This window comes from Arachis ipaensis, chromosome B05, assembly GCF_000816755.2.
Source record: "Arachis ipaensis cultivar K30076 chromosome B05, Araip1.1, whole genome shotgun sequence".
Classification (NCBI taxonomy): Eukaryota; Viridiplantae; Streptophyta; class Magnoliopsida; order Fabales; family Fabaceae; genus Arachis; species Arachis ipaensis.
In genome coordinates, this window is record NC_029789.2 from 125,008,231 (window position 1) to 125,028,107 (window position 19,877).

Sequence of the window (19,877 nt, forward strand, 5' to 3'; positions counted from 1 at the left end):
ATGTTTTCTACAATAGTCATTATAAATGAAATTATCTCGTAGTATATTTTTTTCACCGTCAATAATTGTAACAAAAATTAACAGTAAGTTATTATTGATATTAGTTATTATTGGTGGCAAAAAAGTAGTAATTAAAATATTGTCAAAATTTGTTAATTGACAATTGCTTAACATCAAAAAAATAAAACTAAACAAAAATAACAATAAAAATCATGCTATTGATATATAAAATTAGTTTTAATTAAAAAGGTATTTATTTATTTTTCACTGGTATGTATAGTTCGTTAGACTAAGTAAAAATATTATTTATATATTAAAATTAATCATTAAAATTAATTATTATATATTTATATATAAATATATGTGTAATTTAATTTATTTTTAATGTATATTTTATATTGTAATATATATTTTATTTTGATGGTTAATTTTAATAGTTAATTTTATTATATACCAACATGATTGTATATTAAACTAGTGTAAGTACCCGGGCTACGTCCGGGCCAAATGTAGATCTATTGTTTAAATTTGTTGTTACCAATATATCGTTTTTTATAGCTGTACCTTATAAGTAGGTAAATTTGTAAAAATTCATTGTAAATTTCCATCTTTTCTTTTACAAAATGTCCAATAATAATGTAATAACTTTCAGGCCCGGCCCATATTTACATTTTAAAATGATGATCTGTTCTAAATTTGCGGAGACTTGAATTTTATTCAAATACATTTTTATTGTAATTTCAAATAAGAATAAAAAAACATTTTTGTTGTACTACCGAATAAATAATTATTATTAATAACACTTCTTTAAATAAAATATATTATACCCCGTTATAATGTCCTCAATTTATTCACCATCTTTTTATTTGATTTGTTTGGTAAAAATCTTACTAAAATAGAATAAAGTAGTTTAACCTGATTAAAATAAATAAAAATTTTAATTCAAAAGACAATAAAGACTATTTTCGTAACAACAGAGGCTTGGTGGTTATAAGTATAACTTCGCCTCCACCTACCACTGTTCTGCTTTAACGGCTTTAATTTCAAATACACCATACACAGTACATCAAAAAACTTCCTGGTCTCTCCATCTTCCACTGTGAAAAATTAAAAAAAAATGAAGCATTAATAAGTAGCATCTAAAAATTCTTTGTCTATTCATCTGCCACGGTGAAGAATCCCCAAAAAAATGAAGTACACATAAGCAGCATAAAAAAATTCTCTGTCTGTTCATGTGCCACTATGAAGAATTCCCAAAAGAAGGAAACAAAAATAAGCAGCTCCATCATATTGGCCATTATCTTGCAGATCTATCACGCACTCGCATTCAACATTAGTTTGCTTATGTGTTTTCTGCAATTATTCCTTGAATATGATCACTAAACACGTCTTCTATTCTTCTCCAAAAGCTGATTTGACAATCTTTTTCCTGCCAGGTAATTTTATTTTTGGTTTTTTCAACTATCACATAGCATAGAAAAATTAGTCAAATTATCATATAATGTATTGAATCATACCCTTGATTATGTACTTTAAGGTTCTCCTAAACAATTTGGTTATTGATTCTCACAGGACTCTATTACATTATCGTGATTTATGGGAGAAAGGTGTTTCTAGCTAACCTAAAGCTTGTTTGGCCAGAGATGTGGTTACCAATCTAAATAAATTTGGTATGGAGGACTCTTTCAATGCTTTTATGTTACCAATTAATCTATGTATATTAACATAACATTACAAACGCCATTTTTCCCCTTTTAATAGCTATCTCTGTTTCATTATCATAAATTAAGAATATTTTTAAATTAATCAATACAGGTGATATGCAGATAGCAAGTGTTTCAAATTACACCTTATGTTGACAGTTTGGATCAAGCCTAATGAACTCAACCCTTGAAAAGTGCTCCTAAGGCATGAAACCTTTCATCTACTTAATACAGGATAATAATTTATGCAATCATGTTGCTCAATCACTACTATATATATTATTATATACTATATACTATAATTGTATCATAACATATTACGATATCTTCAATCTCCTATCCCTTCTTTATTATTAGGCTGCATCCTTTCATATAATACATGTGCTTCACCTAGCTAAAAGGAATTTTCAAAAAAAAAACAAAGGGAGGAGGGGGTTGAATTTATCATTTTTATGTGATGCCAATGCTATTTTTTTTCTATTTGTAGATGTAGATGGTAGCCCAACAGTGCAGAAAATTGATGGGTATAGTCAATCAGAAAAACTTTTGAAAATAAATTCACAATGGCATATTTTCATTTCCTCTATCTAAATTGAAAATTTCAAAGAGGTAACATGCATTTTATTAAGAATGATATGAATCAAAATAATTAATTTTTTCTATTTTTTTCTATCAAACTAAATTAGTTCTTGACCAAACTAAATTAGGCCACTAAATTAATGTCAAATAAGTTAGAGACCAAACTAATCAGTTATAGTTGAGTTGCCAAATACCCTCTCTTTTTTTCTCTATTTATTATTCTTCCCTTAATAGTCAAGTGTAAATATTTGTACTGATTACTGAACTTGAGTGAGCATAATATTGGGCCCTGTGTTCTATTTATTTTTCTTCGCTGTCAAATTTCTTTAATTGTGCAGCAATTAGCTATTTAATGTCTTATATTTTGATCTACAACTAATTAAAATATCCATTATCTTCAACTTCCAGATATTGCAATAATACAATGTTTAATTCATTGACAAATCAAAACCACAGCCGGCTTCATCCTAAGTTAATGTTGGGCGCAATCAAAATGGAAAAATGGTCTCTTCCCTCAAATGCAAGTAAGATTGTTTAAAAATACAAATCTTTTTGTTGGATTAAGACTGTTGTTTTACCAATGTGCATGACCAAATTCGATTATAAATTGCATTTAAATTAATTCTATCCCTTTGTGATCTGTGTTAACATCTTAAGACTCGTGTGATCTATAACTCTTATGCTTAGTTGGCAATAGTTTAATGATTGAATTTGGTAAAATTATATGAAAATTCCTTTAAAGTCAATGTGTATTTATGTGGAGAAAATAAAATGCTCAAAACTAAATAAAACTCAGTACCTGTTCCTGACGCAGCTTAAGATTAATACCTCCAGAACACATTCCTCAAACATATGATGGTATGGCTAGTGCTTGATCTTTCAAAATAAATACTTCTTTGAACACGACATTATCTGTTGTTGTTTGGTTATCATAATCGTGACATAACAATATCTTCAACCCTTGCCTATTTGTGACCCTAGATGCTGCCACATACAGCTGTCCGTGAGTAAAAATCGGTTTTTTCAGAATCAAGCCAACTTTTGAAAGTGATTGGCCTTGGCTTTTGTTTATAGTCATTGCATACGATACCATTATAGGAAATTGTCTACGTTGAAACTTGAATGGCATTCGATGATCGGATGGACTTAGGGTTATCCTAGGAATAAAGACTTTCTGGCCTTTGTTTTTTCCGACGCTGCTGCGTGCTTCTATGATTTGCTTACCAAGATTGGTGACCACTAATCGTGTACCATTGCACAAACCTGCTGAGTGGTCGATATTCCTTAACAACATTATAGGGGTTCCAACCTTTAAAGTCAACTCATGATTTGGAACTCCAGAACATTTGATTGTGTTTAGGAATTCAGGTGTGTGTATAGATGCCAATAAGTCATTGTTGGTCTCTGTTGGGCATGCCTTGTCTGAGCTATAATACATTTGTGCTTCAATAGGATTTAAGCTCATCATGTAATTATTTATTTCATCAACTAATTGCAAAGTTGGAGCAAGTATTGCCCGATCTTAAATGTGATCATCAATATTTTTTCCTAAAAAAAGTTCTAGATAAGTTACTTTGCATATTACCTCTATCGGGTCATCCCAATCTTTAACCAGGATGTCATCAGGGATCTCAATCTTGTCACACACATCCCCTGGTGTTCCATGACTACCATCACCAATACCAAGTATCCAATCAGCGAATTCTTTTAGCTCAGATGACCTTGTGCTAGAGTCAGTTGCCTTCAACCTCATGTTTTTTGTCAATGTCAACAGCTTGCAATTATTCCAAATGTATGAGGAGTTTATAGTTGCGTTAACAACCTCTTGTCTAGTTCCCTTAGGGATAACTGGGAGAATCTGTCGGAAGTCTCCTCCAAACACAACTGTCTTCCCTCCAAATGGTTGGTCAAAGTTGTTTGGATTCCTGAATCATAAAATGTCACGCATAGTCCTATCAAGAGCTTTAATACAGAATCTATTCACCATGGGGGCCTCATCCCAAATGATTAGCTTTGTTTTAATTAATAGCTCAGCCAATGCGCTACCTTGCTTTATGTTGCAAGTTGAGAATTCATCTAAGTTTAGTGGGGTTGCAAAACGTGAATGTGCTGTTCGACCACCGGGTAATAGTAGAGATGCAATCCCACTTGAAGCAACAGTAAGCACAAGTTGTGACCTTGATCTCAATGCAGATGCTAATGTCTTCCAAACAAAGGTTTTTCCAGTCCCCCCGTAACCATACAGAAAGAATACTCCACCGTTGCCATTCTGAACTGCCTCCATGACTTTTTGGTAGACAACTATTTGCTCATCAGTTAGGTGTCGCATGTAAGTTGCATGCTCTATAGCCAACTGTCTTCTATCGTATCGGAGCTCGTCACAAATTAACCTATTCATCCCGTCGACATTAAGACCACTATTAACCTGACTCATATCTAGAATTGGCATTGGTGGATAATCTTTAAGACTCTTGTTGAAAAAGTTAAGTAATTTCTCAATTTCAATCAGCGTCAATTCCTTCAACTCAACATCAGTAAGGACTAACTCTGTGTTCATGCAAAACAAATAATATACAAATGAATGATAATCAACACATTCAATTAAATATAAATTAATAATTTTATGAAGTTAAGATACATAGAGCAACTTAATATGATAATAGAGTACACATTAGAATTTCCTGAATTAATCAACAGTTAAAGAATATTCTAAGTTAACTATATATATGTAATAGATATTCTTGTGAATTGTAAACCCAAAAGAATTTCTATACACTACACAACTATGGGCTTAATAAGTATCATGTTACGCATTTTGGTTCATTTGTTATATCCTAATGTGATTTATTTAATGTAATAAGTTGCAAAAATCTAAAACCACACAGTATATCTGATAAAAAATTTATCATGGTAACAAATGAAATAATATAGAAATAGGCTGAGGTCGATATTTTAAGCCTATATTACTAATATTCTAAGGATCACTTATGCATATATGGCTAAATTTAGGCCTTTATAATTAATACTTAAATATTTATGTTTGTATAGTCCGTTTATAATCACCTTATTTATAGATTAACATAGTTTATTTTGTTTGACCGAATAGAAGTATTTATATATTATTTTTCTGGTTACGAATAGGACATCCTACATCTATTCCTTGACTAACTATATAAATATATGAACTAATTCACCTACTAAGAAGTGCTAGTACATATCTCCATAATAATATAACACATCAGTAGACAATCACCATTCTTTCCTACCCAGTAGTTTAGGTCAATATTCTTTTCATAATCTAACTTGCTTTCATATTATAAGCATTAACAGGAAAACTGCAACATGGATATTAGTCATGTAGTAAATTCTGGGAAATGATTGAAATAAGCTCTTAGTTACCTGGATTGTCAAGTAATCTTCTCTGTATATGAAGTATGTCATCGTATAAAATAGTCCAAGTCTTTTCCCAAACATGCTCCGGTGATTCCATGGAATTGGAAAATAGCAGTGTTGCAAAAAGTTTCCTCAAATACGTTCCTGATCCCCAATGACTCGCTTCCTCTAAAGCATCGATATATTTCTTGTCATCATCAAGCAGACCACATGCGTAACATGCCTCTTTGAATGTTGAATACACAACACCATCTATAGACCTGATCTCCTCATGTGAAGTTGGTCTCCTGACGTAATTGAGTAGTAGTCTTAGGTAATAACGCTCACCTGATCCTAGAGGAACATAGAAAATCCTTCCAATAACAGAATGTGTTTTTTGAGGCAACCACACCCTTTCACTCGCCTTCCACACAAACTTTGTAGGTAGCTCTGAATATGTCAATGACCTTGCTTCCGTGTAATCCTTGTTTGCTTGAAACCATCCTAAAAATATGGACTCCTTCACAGATGCTTGTTTTATAACATCATCTAGATTTTCATGGTCTTTAAATATTATATTCTGTTCATCGGGTAAGTGAAACCCTAATCTCACAACCGATGGGTCTCTATAATGTATGTTAAAACCAAATATCCTCCAAGCTGCTTCACATGGAGATATGTACCTACAATCATAATACATGCTCACCTCGTCATATTCATTTAGTTCAGCACTCTCTGTGGCACTCTTATAGAATGAAGCTGTCACACGATCATGACCTTTGTTGACATATTTGAACAAATACTTAATTGATCTTGATTGGTTACACCACTCAACATTTATGTGAGCCCCATACCTCATAAGCAGTAGCCTGTTGTGAGGAACCACAAAACGGTTATCAAGATCCACTCCCAACTTGTTGATAGTTCTTCCATCTTCCCTGCGTCTATAAATCGGATAACCATCATCATCGACAATTGTGTGCTCGAGAAATCTCTTGGGAAAGTGACGAATACATTTACCATTTTCCATGCATGGTGAATCTTTCCTAGCCAACCCGCATGGTCCATGTATCATATGCTTCTGTACCGCTTCAAAGTATTCAGGATCTAGTTCCTTATCCGGTATCTCAGCTGATATTATTTTGTCAATATCCTCGGCTGTCGAATACTTGTCATCCTTATGTAAGAACAAAAGTATATGTGCGTGTGGTAGTCCACGTTTCTGGAATTCAATTGTATACACAACTGCAATAGTGATATTTCATGTATCAGTTCGACCTAATAAACATGATAACATAGACAATGGAATATGAAAAAAATTTGTATTTAATTCCTTATCTTATGGTATCATAAAGATGTACTTAACTAAATTACCTACAGAAACTCTTCCAAAAATCGTGTTCACTCTTATATCTTTAATCAATAAATCCAATTTAGCCTTGAATGCCCTGCAAACTATGTCTGGTCTATCCTCTGGATTTAATTCTCTATTCTTAATAAACTCTTCGACCTCGGGCCACTTGGGATTGCATGTGAAGGTAATGAATAGATCTGGATAACCAACAACCTTACATATCGCCTTTGCGTCTTGGTAGTTTTGAATCATATACCTTGGACCCCCTGTGAATGATGATGGTAGTATAATACATTTGCCACGCGATGATGGTGTTGTTTCCCCACTAAGAACTGCTTCCTTTATTCCTTTGTACATCTCACATCTAAATTTCTCCTGGTCTAGTCGTATAAAGTTTAGTCGCGACGATTCAATCATTGAGTACCCATCGACCAAAAACTGTTGGAACAATCGCCTAGAGTATAGCAAGGGAGATCCATCTGCTAACATTTCTTGTATTCTAAATGCGAAAAATTCTCTCATTGATACTTCCTGACGCCCTTTACCAGCATTTTGATTACGGTTATTAAGTGGTATATCTTCCTTGTAACCGTCCTCTCCATAGGGAAATAACAAAGGATACTGTAATCTTAGGTAAGCCGGATTGAGTTGATTGATCCTTTGTAGTTTTCCAGTTTGTGTTTCAACCACGATGTCTCTATCTGTCTTGTATATATCAAAATCATCAACAATTAGTGCTGCAACCTCATTTGTCGAACGCAAATTGTATCTTCTACCATCCTTTCCTCGCTTCCCTAATAGCCTAAGCTTGATTGTGGTATTTGCATCTTTGGCGACTGACTCTCTGGCCATACGAAACGCCTTCACCAATACGTTGTTTTCATCCAACATCTTTTTTAAGTCTCTAACAATATCTTCGTGTATCTCTTTGTTCTTTTCACCCCTACATATACGTATGATATAATCAGAAAGAGAAATCAGTGCGATCAATACTTTTTAACAGTTATTTTTAGACGTTCTAAATAAAATACACCAACAGTATGATATTATGGTTGTGCTACTTACCAAATAGCGGCCATGCGATTTTGAACCTCATTCTGGGTATCAAAGACATACAGTTGTGCAAATTTGGGGTAGTTTCCTTCTGGTGGTATTAGACTACCCATTAGGTGATAGTTCTCACCGGAAAGAATAAATGTTGGTGGGCCTCTAGAAGTAGTTACACCACGGTCTATCTTCGCACCCATTGATGTAAATTGGAACATGCCATTATAAGATCTTATATTATCTCGGAAATGCTTGCTCTTTGTACTATTATTGAACAACAACTCATATAGCACTTTGGGGGCTTCTTGTAGTTGTGGAACTTGAAGCTTTCCTCCATTACAACATAATTTGAATTTTGGTTCAATTGAGTTGTAGCTTTTGTTTGCCCTCTCATCATACCAAAAAAGAGCATTGCAGTGTTCACACTCATAAAATGCGCTCCCCATGTGCATGTATTCTGCATTGGTATAGAATATTTAGCACTCATACGTAATTATGATATGGTGCTTAATATTTGTAGTTCAATTGACCTACTTATTTAAAAACCTTTAATTGAATCGTACCCATATTATGTTGTTCAATGGCAGACACGTCTCCGTTGGCCCTTTTGGATTTTTTTTACCTGACAGAACAGTGTGTGAGTTTCAAAATTTTATGGTGCATGCAAAGAACAAATATCTAGTGTTTTATATGTTAACCATTAGTATAATTCGATAAAATTAATTAAGCAATCCACGATTGATTGTAACATATGTCTGGATAAAAACTGTCTTAAGTGGACACATTATGAAGCCTTAGAAAATCATATCACTCAAATGTTAACTACATACCACTCTTTCTGGTGCAATCATTTTTTCAGCTGGCATAGTTCTTTGTGTTCCTGAAATTCCTGCAAATTTTCACCCAAAATTTATGTGGTCAAATTACTTAAACACCTAAAATTGTGACTCAATCCATTCATACATTGGATATAAATAAAGCATACATTGGATATAAATAAAGCCTGTATCAATTTATGTTGTAGCACTGAATAACTTTGGAAACTATGTTGATTAGCATTGCTTCGACCCAATGTTACCTCTGCCTAGTATAGTATTCATGAACAAAAACATTCCAATCCACAACGAAAAACTTGCTTAGATTATATATAATCAGTTCTAACAAATACTCTTAACTACTACTAATCTAGTCATGAAATGTTTCACCGCAAAAATTATTAATGACTGCACCACATCCAGTCGAATCAACATAACATAAAGATATATTTGCACACCTAGCTCGATAGGTGAATCTTCAATTTGTCTTCTTCTTTGCATTTTTTGCCTTCTATCCCTTCTAGCAGCTCTCCTTTCCTCTATTACATGTAATATGCAGTCAAATTTATATTTAATAAATCACTATAGATAACTATTTGATAGCTGATGCTTGAAAAGATAAAAGTGTATATTTTTTCTCTATTCACCTTGTATTAGCATGTTCCATTGTATGCCATCAGTTGATGTATTAATGAGGTCGACTAAAACTGCTTTATCAATAAGTGACTCTGACAATGACTCCCCTGTATGTGCACCCTTTCTGTTATCACTTGATTCTTATAATTCATATGTGTTTATAAAAATATCTGAATTTATAACTTTGACCCACATTTTAGTTATTGTGTGTTACCTTGAGCAGAAGTGTAGCCCGACACTGTTCTATCCACTGTAATTGAAGAGTTTGTCCCTACAACGAATAAAATAAAAAAATACACCATTTAATATGCTTATATGTAATCATTGTTAGGCAACTATAAGATTGTTTAATTGTCAACACAAAGTAAGTGTAGTGATTGAAATTAGATATCTAAACAAATAATCTTTACCTGTTTGTGTCTGAGCTACTTTGGCCAACTTTTTGTTAGCTAGTTTGAGTACTCTTTCATTCCTAGCAAGTCTTGTTGCATCTACTCAAGAATTTTATTTCTTTATATCTTAGAAAGAGCATTATACTTTAGCAAATCTGATTATTTAAAATAGAATAGACTTACCTCTTGATGGCATAGATTGTATACCAAAATTATTTTCTAGCCGCAAATTAGTACAATCATTGGTTTGTATATAGTTTTGCAAGCTCCCATTCAAATCTTGTTGCTCCATACACATTCCACATGGCACGCCCTGTAAATGATTTTCCTTATCTTCTGAACTGAATATTCTATAATCTTCTTCCACACACATTATATTCCCTGCACAAATCAATGTATTTTCAACTATTATGCTTATATACACTAATCTAGATTTTTTATTTCAGTTTATTAATTACCTGAACCGATGGAGCACATTTGTTAGCTCAATCCCTCGGTTAGGAAACTTGTATTAGCTATTAGAGATGCTGCATAAAATGAATGAACATGTGTCAATTTAAGCATAGACTAAGAAGTTAATGCTATTTCCTATGCTTTTTGGAATCTACTTCATTATAAATGTATGCGTTTGATTTAACCTAATCCCTTAGTAAAAAAATGTACAATATAACTTATATATGCTATACTCTCCTTATATGTTCTCATTAGTGGTTATGCATCTTGAGTTTAGTAAAATATTTTTTATAGTAATTTTATCTTGATTGGTGAATAACACATATCCTCTTCTATTCTATACACACACACATACACACTAACTTGAATATGTTACTGTCCATTGATTACATTAAGCGATAAAGTAGATTTGTTGGTCAATCCATCTGTTAAGGGACTTGTAAACATTATTGAAAAGATTGTAGAAAATTTTATAAACATCTTATCAAAAAGTGTAAGTTTTATGCATCAACTAAGAGGTTAATGCTATTTTCTGTGAGTTATGAACCATATTTTGGTATAACATTCTATTTATGATTTATCCTAATCGATTTATCTAAATTGAACCATATAACTCATATGCAACACTTTGATGAAAACATCACTTCATCGACTTTAGTAAATTAAATTTCTTTGTAAGTTTACCTTGATGGTGAGCAACTCCTTAGCACTTTCTTTTCTTCACTAATTTCAATGTCTGTTCCATCCTAAAATGCCTCCCGAGATCTGATGATGTAAACATGTTGCCCCATTAGTTGTTCATGGTGAAAGTAATGGTAACGACTGAATCTGAATAATATGGTTTCATCCAGTTAATGTTGTACCTTGTGCTAGCCGATTGTTTCCCAAAACTTGACATTCCTCCCTTGTATTTATTCTGTAATTCCTATCAATGTAGATAGCCTCGACATTCGTAGTACTTACTCTGTGAGAGATTTTATTTGTGCTATGTATAGTGTTGGGTGATTCTCCCACTAACATTGTCTGTGCAATTGGTCCCATATCTGCAACGGTCATTTCTAACCTCATAACAGCTCTTCTCATATTGATCCCATTATGGCTTTTATAATTATTTATATGCTTGCATATTATGGATGAATACTCCTTTTCACGTGTCATTTCTAAAGTTGGTAAAACTTCTTATTCACAGCTAAACTTTCAATAAATACATACCTGTAGGTGAAGAGTCCTTGAGCCCATAGTGGTGATTTATTTCTGCTGTTACAAAACTGCTAACTGTCGTGTTTGCCATACTTGTCCAATGACTATTCCAGTATTCATCGACCTTTCTCTTATTATTTGATAAGCCAGAACTTTCTTCAACTGTACATCTCATACAGTTAAGAAAATATAGTGAATCTGAATAATATTATGCATAAGTGAATGACTAAAAGTACTTGGATTTAGCTACTACTTCCATGTAAAAATGAAGACATAATTATTTACACTTTTGAATACGACATGACTCTGATGAAAGTGGCTGTTGCATTTGATGGCAATTTGTAGTATGGCAAGACTCATTTGCTGGTTTAAATTTTTAATAAAAAGTTTTACCTTGAGTATTTAAATCTGAACGGTTTTGGATCTCTTCCAAAGGGAACCTGCAACCTATGCTATCTACACATTTTTCATTCGAAATATGAACACTAATCTTCTTCTGGTCTGATTTGGTTTGACTACCCATCACTTAACTGGAAAATGGTGGTGTGAAGACTATCTCATGTTACATATGTGCAATTTTCACATATTCAGTCTCCATCTTGTTGCTTAAGTCTTTTTGAGGTAGTAGGAAATTATTTTTTTCAATTTTGTGTGGCAGACCAAGCTCTTTCATGTGTAAGTTTAGAATAATGAGCTCAATACTACCATTATGTGTGTTGTCTATGAACTGGTGCTATTGCAAACCTAAGGTCATGCATTATGTTAGACCACAACTCTATATTTTTCAAATAATTTCTCTTCATTCAGTCCTAAATAATTTCTTTCATGTACTTATTATGGATAACCCTCATTTTATGTGGTCAATATTAAGATAGTCATGTGTTTCAGTCAACCACTGGTGTCTCGTTAATCTGAATATCTTTGTTTAACTTGAGCTACACTTGAAAAACCCCATGTGTCAACTTCTTTTTTTATGTATCTTAATCTAATTGAATTTTAATTTTTAAAAATTAACACAACGTTGATTGTCATATCACTTAAACTCTATTTATATCTATTATTCTAATAAGTTGATTATAACATCTTATTTATCATAATTCTTGAGATTTTCAGCCTTTTTGGCTTTAGGCAATATGATATATGTGCTAATATGCACTATTCTTTATTTGTTTCATTATTAGCTTGCATTAACATGTGATGGTAGATGGTTACACACTTTCATGGTAGTTATCATCAGTAGAATTACTTCATATTTAGATAAGTAGTTCACTGATAGACATTTATAAAAAATATAAAAATTTTACAGGATACTTTTGCATAACACCTCAGCGGTATTGTTCATCTACCCAATACCTAATTGAGGTAATGCAAGTACAACAACAAAATTTAAAAATACATTAGACATAAATTCATAAACCCTAATTAAGCTTAGACATTTTCATGCCTAGGAACATACTGCTATAATAACAACTTTGACAACACCTAATAGATAGAACAACATAACTTTCAGAATGATAAATTAACCAAACATCACAATTGGATATTAAACCATGAAGAGCCCTTCAGAATGGAGTGTGATTGTTTTTACATTGACATGATCGTGCCAAGTGCGGTAGACCAAATTCTCTCTTCTACCCTCCATGTACCTAAGCCTTGAAAGAATAACATCAATTGCTTCTGAGTCATTTGAACAGCCATGGCCACTTCTAGCTTCCAAAACTAATATTATGTCCTTGCCAACAAAAAGGGATGGAGTATATGGAATGCCAAATCCAGACACCCTGCTCATCTTCTCCCAATTGAGATTTGAATCCCAATCACTTTTCAGTTGCCAAACCATAACCTGCCTTGTGAACCCAATGTTATGATATGTTACAAAACCAACACCATCATTGAAATTGGTCAATGCGTGGTAATCAGATTTCACTTGAACGGGAATGACAGCTTCATGAAACATCCTCTGAAGAAGGTTGAAAGTAACTATTGAGTCTGCATCCGCTAAATTAGGTCCTGCCCACCCTATCCAGTAAAAAACTCCTTCATTTATAACATACTTAGGACCGATCTTCTGCACACTGGTTTCAAAGGTCCCAGAATGAGTCCAATCCCTTTCAAATGATGTATACAAAGACCAAGAAAGAGTTGTTTGAGAATAAAACTTCTTATAAGCATGGATAATCCGATACTCTACCGTGTCATGCAAGAACCCAAATGCATAAAGCGACAAAGCGTGACCGGCGTGCGTGCTGGCTTCGTCTCTTGCATATCGCCTCTTACGGGTGAGAGGGTTCCAAATAAGTAGGTGTGAGTTTAGGCCACCCATTGAAATCCTCAAGCAAACATTTCCATAGTCGGAACCGATTAATGCGTAAAACCCATACTGGTTGATGTCTACGGGTACATCGAATTGTACTTGATGACCAGAGTCCAGAAAAGCTCTTACAAACCATATAGAGTTTTCATCATTTGGGGGGTAACCGATCCCGATGATGACACTCCTGTTGCAATCCTTATTTTCTCTAAAGTGTTCGTTCAAGAACAATGGTGTGCAAAGTTTGAAGTTCCAACCCCTGCTCAAGCTCCTGCACCTCCCAGCCGTCTTGGGATCTGTTTTTGCAATGATCCTCCATATAAGCTCGTCAGCTAGATGTGGAAGTTTAATACACATTAGTGAAGAGTCACTCATTATGGAAACACAATTTGTAAAGTTTTTACAAAACCCTTTAAGTGAGACAGAACAGAGTGTTGGTTTGTCACTAACTAATTTGAGTTTCATGGAATTTATATAAATGTATACTCATAACTGCCTCTTGCCAATGAAAGGATTTTGTAGTCTTGAATGAAATTGAAATATTGCCTATTTTGCCCGCCTGAGATGAAGACATATATCAATATATACCATTATATGATGTACTCCTTGTATTAGTATTTATTTAATTTTGCTGAAGTCTTGTATTATTTTAGAAAAAAAATCTTTTTCAATCTCGTAAGACTATTGGGAGTAATGTAAAATTAGCTTCTATCTACTATCTCATAGAATTTCATATAGAGCCCATTAGTCTAAATGCTTATCCACCACATTTAACTGGATATGAAGCTCGTAAGATTAGACAATTAACAATTATAGTCAAAAATTTTTTTGACGTGTCAAGATGAATTAGGGTCTATTTGATATGATATGGTTCCCTAACTTTATCCTTGCAGAGATACTACATATCACATCAAACTTAGCCAGTTGTTTATAATTTTTATCCTTAGGTCATTAGTCAATTTAGTTTTACATAGTGGCACAACAACCAAAATGATATAGCTAAAATGTCCATTCATTACCCTAATAGGAAATAAATCTTATTGTCATCCTAAACACTAAAGCCTCGTTTATATAAATTCATGTGCATTTGACATCGTATATCTTTTAATTAGTCATGTTTGGTCTAAATCATCAAAAGAATAAACAACTGACCATTATTTTAATATATTAATTAAATTTAGATTGTCTTTAGCATGCAATCAAAATAAAGTTCACCGCCTAAGGGAATTGGAATGACCAAATAAGACTTTATTCAATTGATAGGTTTTGCCCCACCATCTGAAATATTTTTTCCGTTATTAAATATATTCCTAAAATTATATTATTTGATATTATCCCTGTCAACTAATATAATTACATTAGAGTGTTTATTTTTTATGTTTAATAAATAAAAAACTCAACAATGTATTAAAAATTGTATTAGTAGGGCTAAGTTCAAATATTTATATATAGTGACTAAGATAAATCTCTTTTGTTATTGCTAAAGATAATTATTGCACACATTTATATCAGACCTATATTTTTATATGTCTCTGACTATGAATTCAACACGTTATACTTAAGATTTTGAGCGTATTGGTAATGATGAGACTTACTTCTATTTAGCTAGGTTTTGATATATGCATTAGTAGAACCTGCATATATAGTATTTTATGCATAAACTTTATATGTAATGACCTAATACAAATATTTCAAAAATCTTAAAAGCCATAAATAATTGCTATAATCCAACGGTCAAAATTGATGTTTTTAAGTGATTGTAGTTATGATCTCTGTTCATTTTACTAATCATGTATGACGTTGTTGGTGATGGAAGCTATTAATCAATCCTAACACATTAGTGGTGGGTTCTAAACATTGTAAATGGTTTGATTTTTTGTTTTACTGATGCAAGTTTTTAAAATTCCTCTTGCTTAATAATTAATTACTGGGTGAAATATCTTTGATGAGTGTGCCTTAAGATTTCTTTTCCCGATCTTTTTTGGGCGAATACTCAACCTGACATTAGTCAATTATCTATCTATCATATCTACCTAGATATCAGTCTTGTGAGAAAAGACAATTAATAATTTGGTGTTAAAATTTTTTAGAGTATCCAAAAGAGTGTACGGCGTTTATGTGATATATGCTATGGTCAAAGCGTATTATCCTATTGCTTATCTATCCTATTTACCCGGATCTCAATCTTTTGAAATCACACAATTAGCAATTTGGTGCAAAAAAACTTTACAGTATGAAAAAGGGTGCACAAAGTTTATCTAATATATGCTATAGGTCAAAGTATACCATCTATCTTGGTTTTGATACTGGTATAAAATCCCTAGATAAGATTTTTTCTTGTTATTATACAAATTAGTCAAAAACTTTCTATCCTAGCAGCATGTATGTTTGACAATTCACAAATAAGTTCAACTCCACTTTTGGGAGTTCATTAGGGTGTATTTCATTTTAATTTTTAGGCTATTGATACAATCTATACAACATATGCTGAAAGTGGAGACTCTTTAGGCCAAAAAAAAACAGACATGTAGGTTTGACATTCTTCGAAAAAGTTCAAATTGACTTTTGAAAGTTGGTTAAGGTGTCTATCATTTGAAATTATTTCAATATTTTTTGTGTGTTGAAAATGAAAAAAATTCAGAGATTAGATCTTTTGTTCTTACCCGCAATTTATGCCAACATGTTTCACAATATATTAGGCCTTCTTGATCTTTCAAAAGGAGGTTAGTCCCTCATCGGTGACAATCAGATTTTATATATTAAAATAAAAATAGTATTGCTGAAAATAGATGCCTGTCTCTGTTTCTCTTAGTCTGTGATTGATATCCATATATTTCTTGTTCCAAATAAATCTCTAGTCCCATCCAGTGAGGGATTCTATCTAAAAAAATATGAAATAGTTATCCAAAATTTTTTATAACAAAGAAGGTATTTAGATTTCAAGAGACTCACCCATTTACCTTATTCTATTATCCAAGGATTCCTATTATCTAAAGTCATTATTAATTTATTAAAACATATATCTATTTCTACCAAACCCTATTTTTTTAGTAATACTCTCGTTGGGCAAGGTGATGGCATATCATGATCTGTAATAATATTATATGGAATATATTGTATGAATGAATGATGTGATGAATCTTCCTTTCTTTCCTCTGAATAAGTTTTCATAAAGTAGTTAAAAGATAACCCTTTCAATGAGTCAAAGTATTTGAAGATATCTTGCTTCTTAAAACGGATAAAAATTCAAATTTAAAAAAACTGTCCTTTTTTGTGTGTTGAAAATGAAAAAAATTCAGAGATTAGATCTTTTGTTCTTACCCGCAATTTATGCCAACATGTTTCACAATATATTAGGCCTTCTTGATCTTTCAAAAGGAGGTTAGTCCCTCATCGGTGATAATCAGATTTTATATATTAAAATAAAAATATTATTGCTGAAAATAGATGCCTGTCTCTGTTTCTCTTAGTCTGTGATTGATATCCATATATTTCTTGTTCCAAATAAATCTCTAGTCCCATTCAGTGAGGGATTCTATCTAAAAAAATATGAAATAGTTATCCAAAAACTTTTATAACAAAGAAGGTATTTAGATTTCAAGAGACTCACCCATTTACCCTTGTTCTATTATCCAAGGATTCCTATTATCTAAAGTCATTATTAATTTATTAAAACGTATATTTATTTCTACCAAACCCTATTTTTTTAGTAATACTCTCGTTGGGCAAGGTGATGGCATATCATGATCTGTAATAATATTATATGGAATATATTGTATGAATGAATCATGTGATGAATCTTCCTTTCTTTCCTCTGAATAAGTTTTCATAAAGTAGTTAAAAGATAGCCCCTTCAATGAGTCAAAGTATTTGAAGATATCTTGCTTCTTAAAACGGATAAAAATTCAAATTTAAAAAAACTGTCCTTCTTGTTATACGGTTCCATGGCAACACCTTCCATGATGTACTATTCTTTCTACAATTTTTAGAAAGTGCTTAGTACCTCTTTTTAGACCAATATATTTTTTTGAATAAAAAAAATTCTTATACCATTATTCAACCATCTATAGATCCAATGGATTTAAATTCATTAATATTTTAAATTTTGATGTCTCATGCTACTTTTTCTTGATCGAAGCTTCACTTATTGATTCAACCTAGTAGATATAGAAAAAATCTATTGTTTGTAGCTATTAGGGACTATATAGCATTGATTTATAATGAATATATTTTTTTTAAATCATATATCAGAATTACTTGTTTATTGCCTCAACAAATTATATAATGAATATTCCTTAATTTTTCTTGAAGTAAGTTTTGATAAAGTTTGGCTAAGTAAGACATTTTGTTTTACTTGATAACTGCAGCAAATAAAATAGGATAACCAAGACTGTCATTGAGCTCCCCTTGTGAGGGCAGATACATTAGTTACAAGTAATAAAATTATTTGACTTACGTTAAAGGTTATTTAGCATGTCCAAAATGTAAAAAGTGGTACTATTTAGTTACAGTCTAAATAAAAAAAATCCTTTAAAATTCTATATAGATCCCATTAAGCTAAATGCTTATCCATCACATTTAATTGGATATCAAGCTTGTGAGATTAGAATATTAACAACTATAGTCCAAATTCACAAATATATTGCTAATGAAGCTTAATATAAATACTGCATTGGAATTAAAAATAATGTACTGCTACACTGTTCATATGAAAGTCACATATAAAATTTACCTTAAAATGCATTAGCCTAATAATTACATACCAAAGTCATTCACCATACTTCGAAATAACCGAGTACCATAAATTGGCATACTTATGGCTGAACTAATACAAAAACAAAAGTACTACACATATCAAAATGCAGAAACCTCTAAACATTGTCAATCTGATTCCATAACTGTATCAAAATATAGGAACCAAAATAATCCGCATACCAAACAACATACTAAGATCCAACCATGCTATTAATCATGCATTATGCCTAATTATCACTCCCACTAATTTGCATCTTCTGCCTCTTTCCACCCTTGCGACTGAACTTGTTCGTGGAAAATCCCAATTCATCTTCATTATCAACATTTATAGGCAAAGACTGTTTCATCCCCATGGTAGCTCTTTTAGCTGGGGTTTTCTCTTTGAGGCTGGTGACACTGTCCTCAATACCATCCTGAGAACAGCAACATTATAATTCCACCTTTATGTATATAAAAATTACTTGTAAAAAAAAGATGCCTTGTTAGCAATGATATTATATGAGCTCACCATAGAAAAAATAGAATCAGTGTCATTTTGCATATTGGCCAAAACTGTCGACACGTTGATCGAGTCACTGCACCCATTGTCCTATAAATGGGCACACAATAATCCTACTTATACATTATAATATACATGCTAGCATAGTTAATATTCCCATTGTCAAAATGAAATAACTAAAGCACATACAGTTATAACATCAAAGTCGAGATTATGCACTTCCTTGGGGTGATTCATCTCTATAATCTCCTCATCATCACATATTTTCATGATAGTATAGACCTGGTCATATTGTCTAATGTTCGATGATTTAACGTTAATCTTGAAAAGTAACTTCCTACCCATCATGGTTTCCAAAGCCGGGGGGGTATCCATCTCCATCAAAAGCCTAGGGTGTTTATAGATATCAATCAATATACTTGTTAAAAAAAAATAAAGATCAACTGCAAATCTTACATAATATACTTGATAAAGTTCAACAAACATTTTTAAAAAAACAAAGGGGTTACGCATCTTAAGTATAACTGCATATCTTACAAAATCATATAATGAATTTTCCTTAATTTTTCTTTGAATAAGCATGATAAAGTTTGGCTAAGTTACACATTTTATTTTACTTGATAACTGCAACAAATAAAATAGGACAATCTAAACTGTCATTGAGCTCCACTCATGAGGGGTTGATACATCAGTTACATTGGATAAAATTATTTTACTTACATTGAAGGTTAATTAGCAAGTCGACAATGTGAAAAGTAGTA

At 32.2% G+C, this 19,877-nt stretch overlaps 1 protein-coding gene and 1 long non-coding RNA gene across 2 annotated transcripts; one reads left to right on the forward strand and one right to left on the reverse strand.

Annotated features, from left to right (window-relative positions):
• On the forward strand, positions 1,027–1,908 carry LOC107644036. The gene is made up of 3 exons (XR_001621174.2): positions 1,027–1,436; positions 1,573–1,670; positions 1,816–1,908. It is a non-coding gene; the product is annotated as an uncharacterized LOC107644036 (long non-coding RNA).
• LOC107639892 lies at positions 2,693–12,808 on the reverse strand. The gene is given in 10 exon segments (XM_021124424.1): positions 2,693–3,730; positions 3,869–4,829; positions 5,682–6,899; positions 7,029–7,951; positions 8,074–8,512; positions 8,619–8,677; positions 8,886–8,944; positions 9,329–9,409; positions 9,518–9,997; positions 10,082–12,808. Coding segments are annotated over 6 exon segments (4,149 nt in total). The 5' UTR covers positions 8,623–8,677; positions 8,886–8,944; positions 9,329–9,409; positions 9,518–9,997; positions 10,082–12,808; the 3' UTR covers positions 2,693–3,126.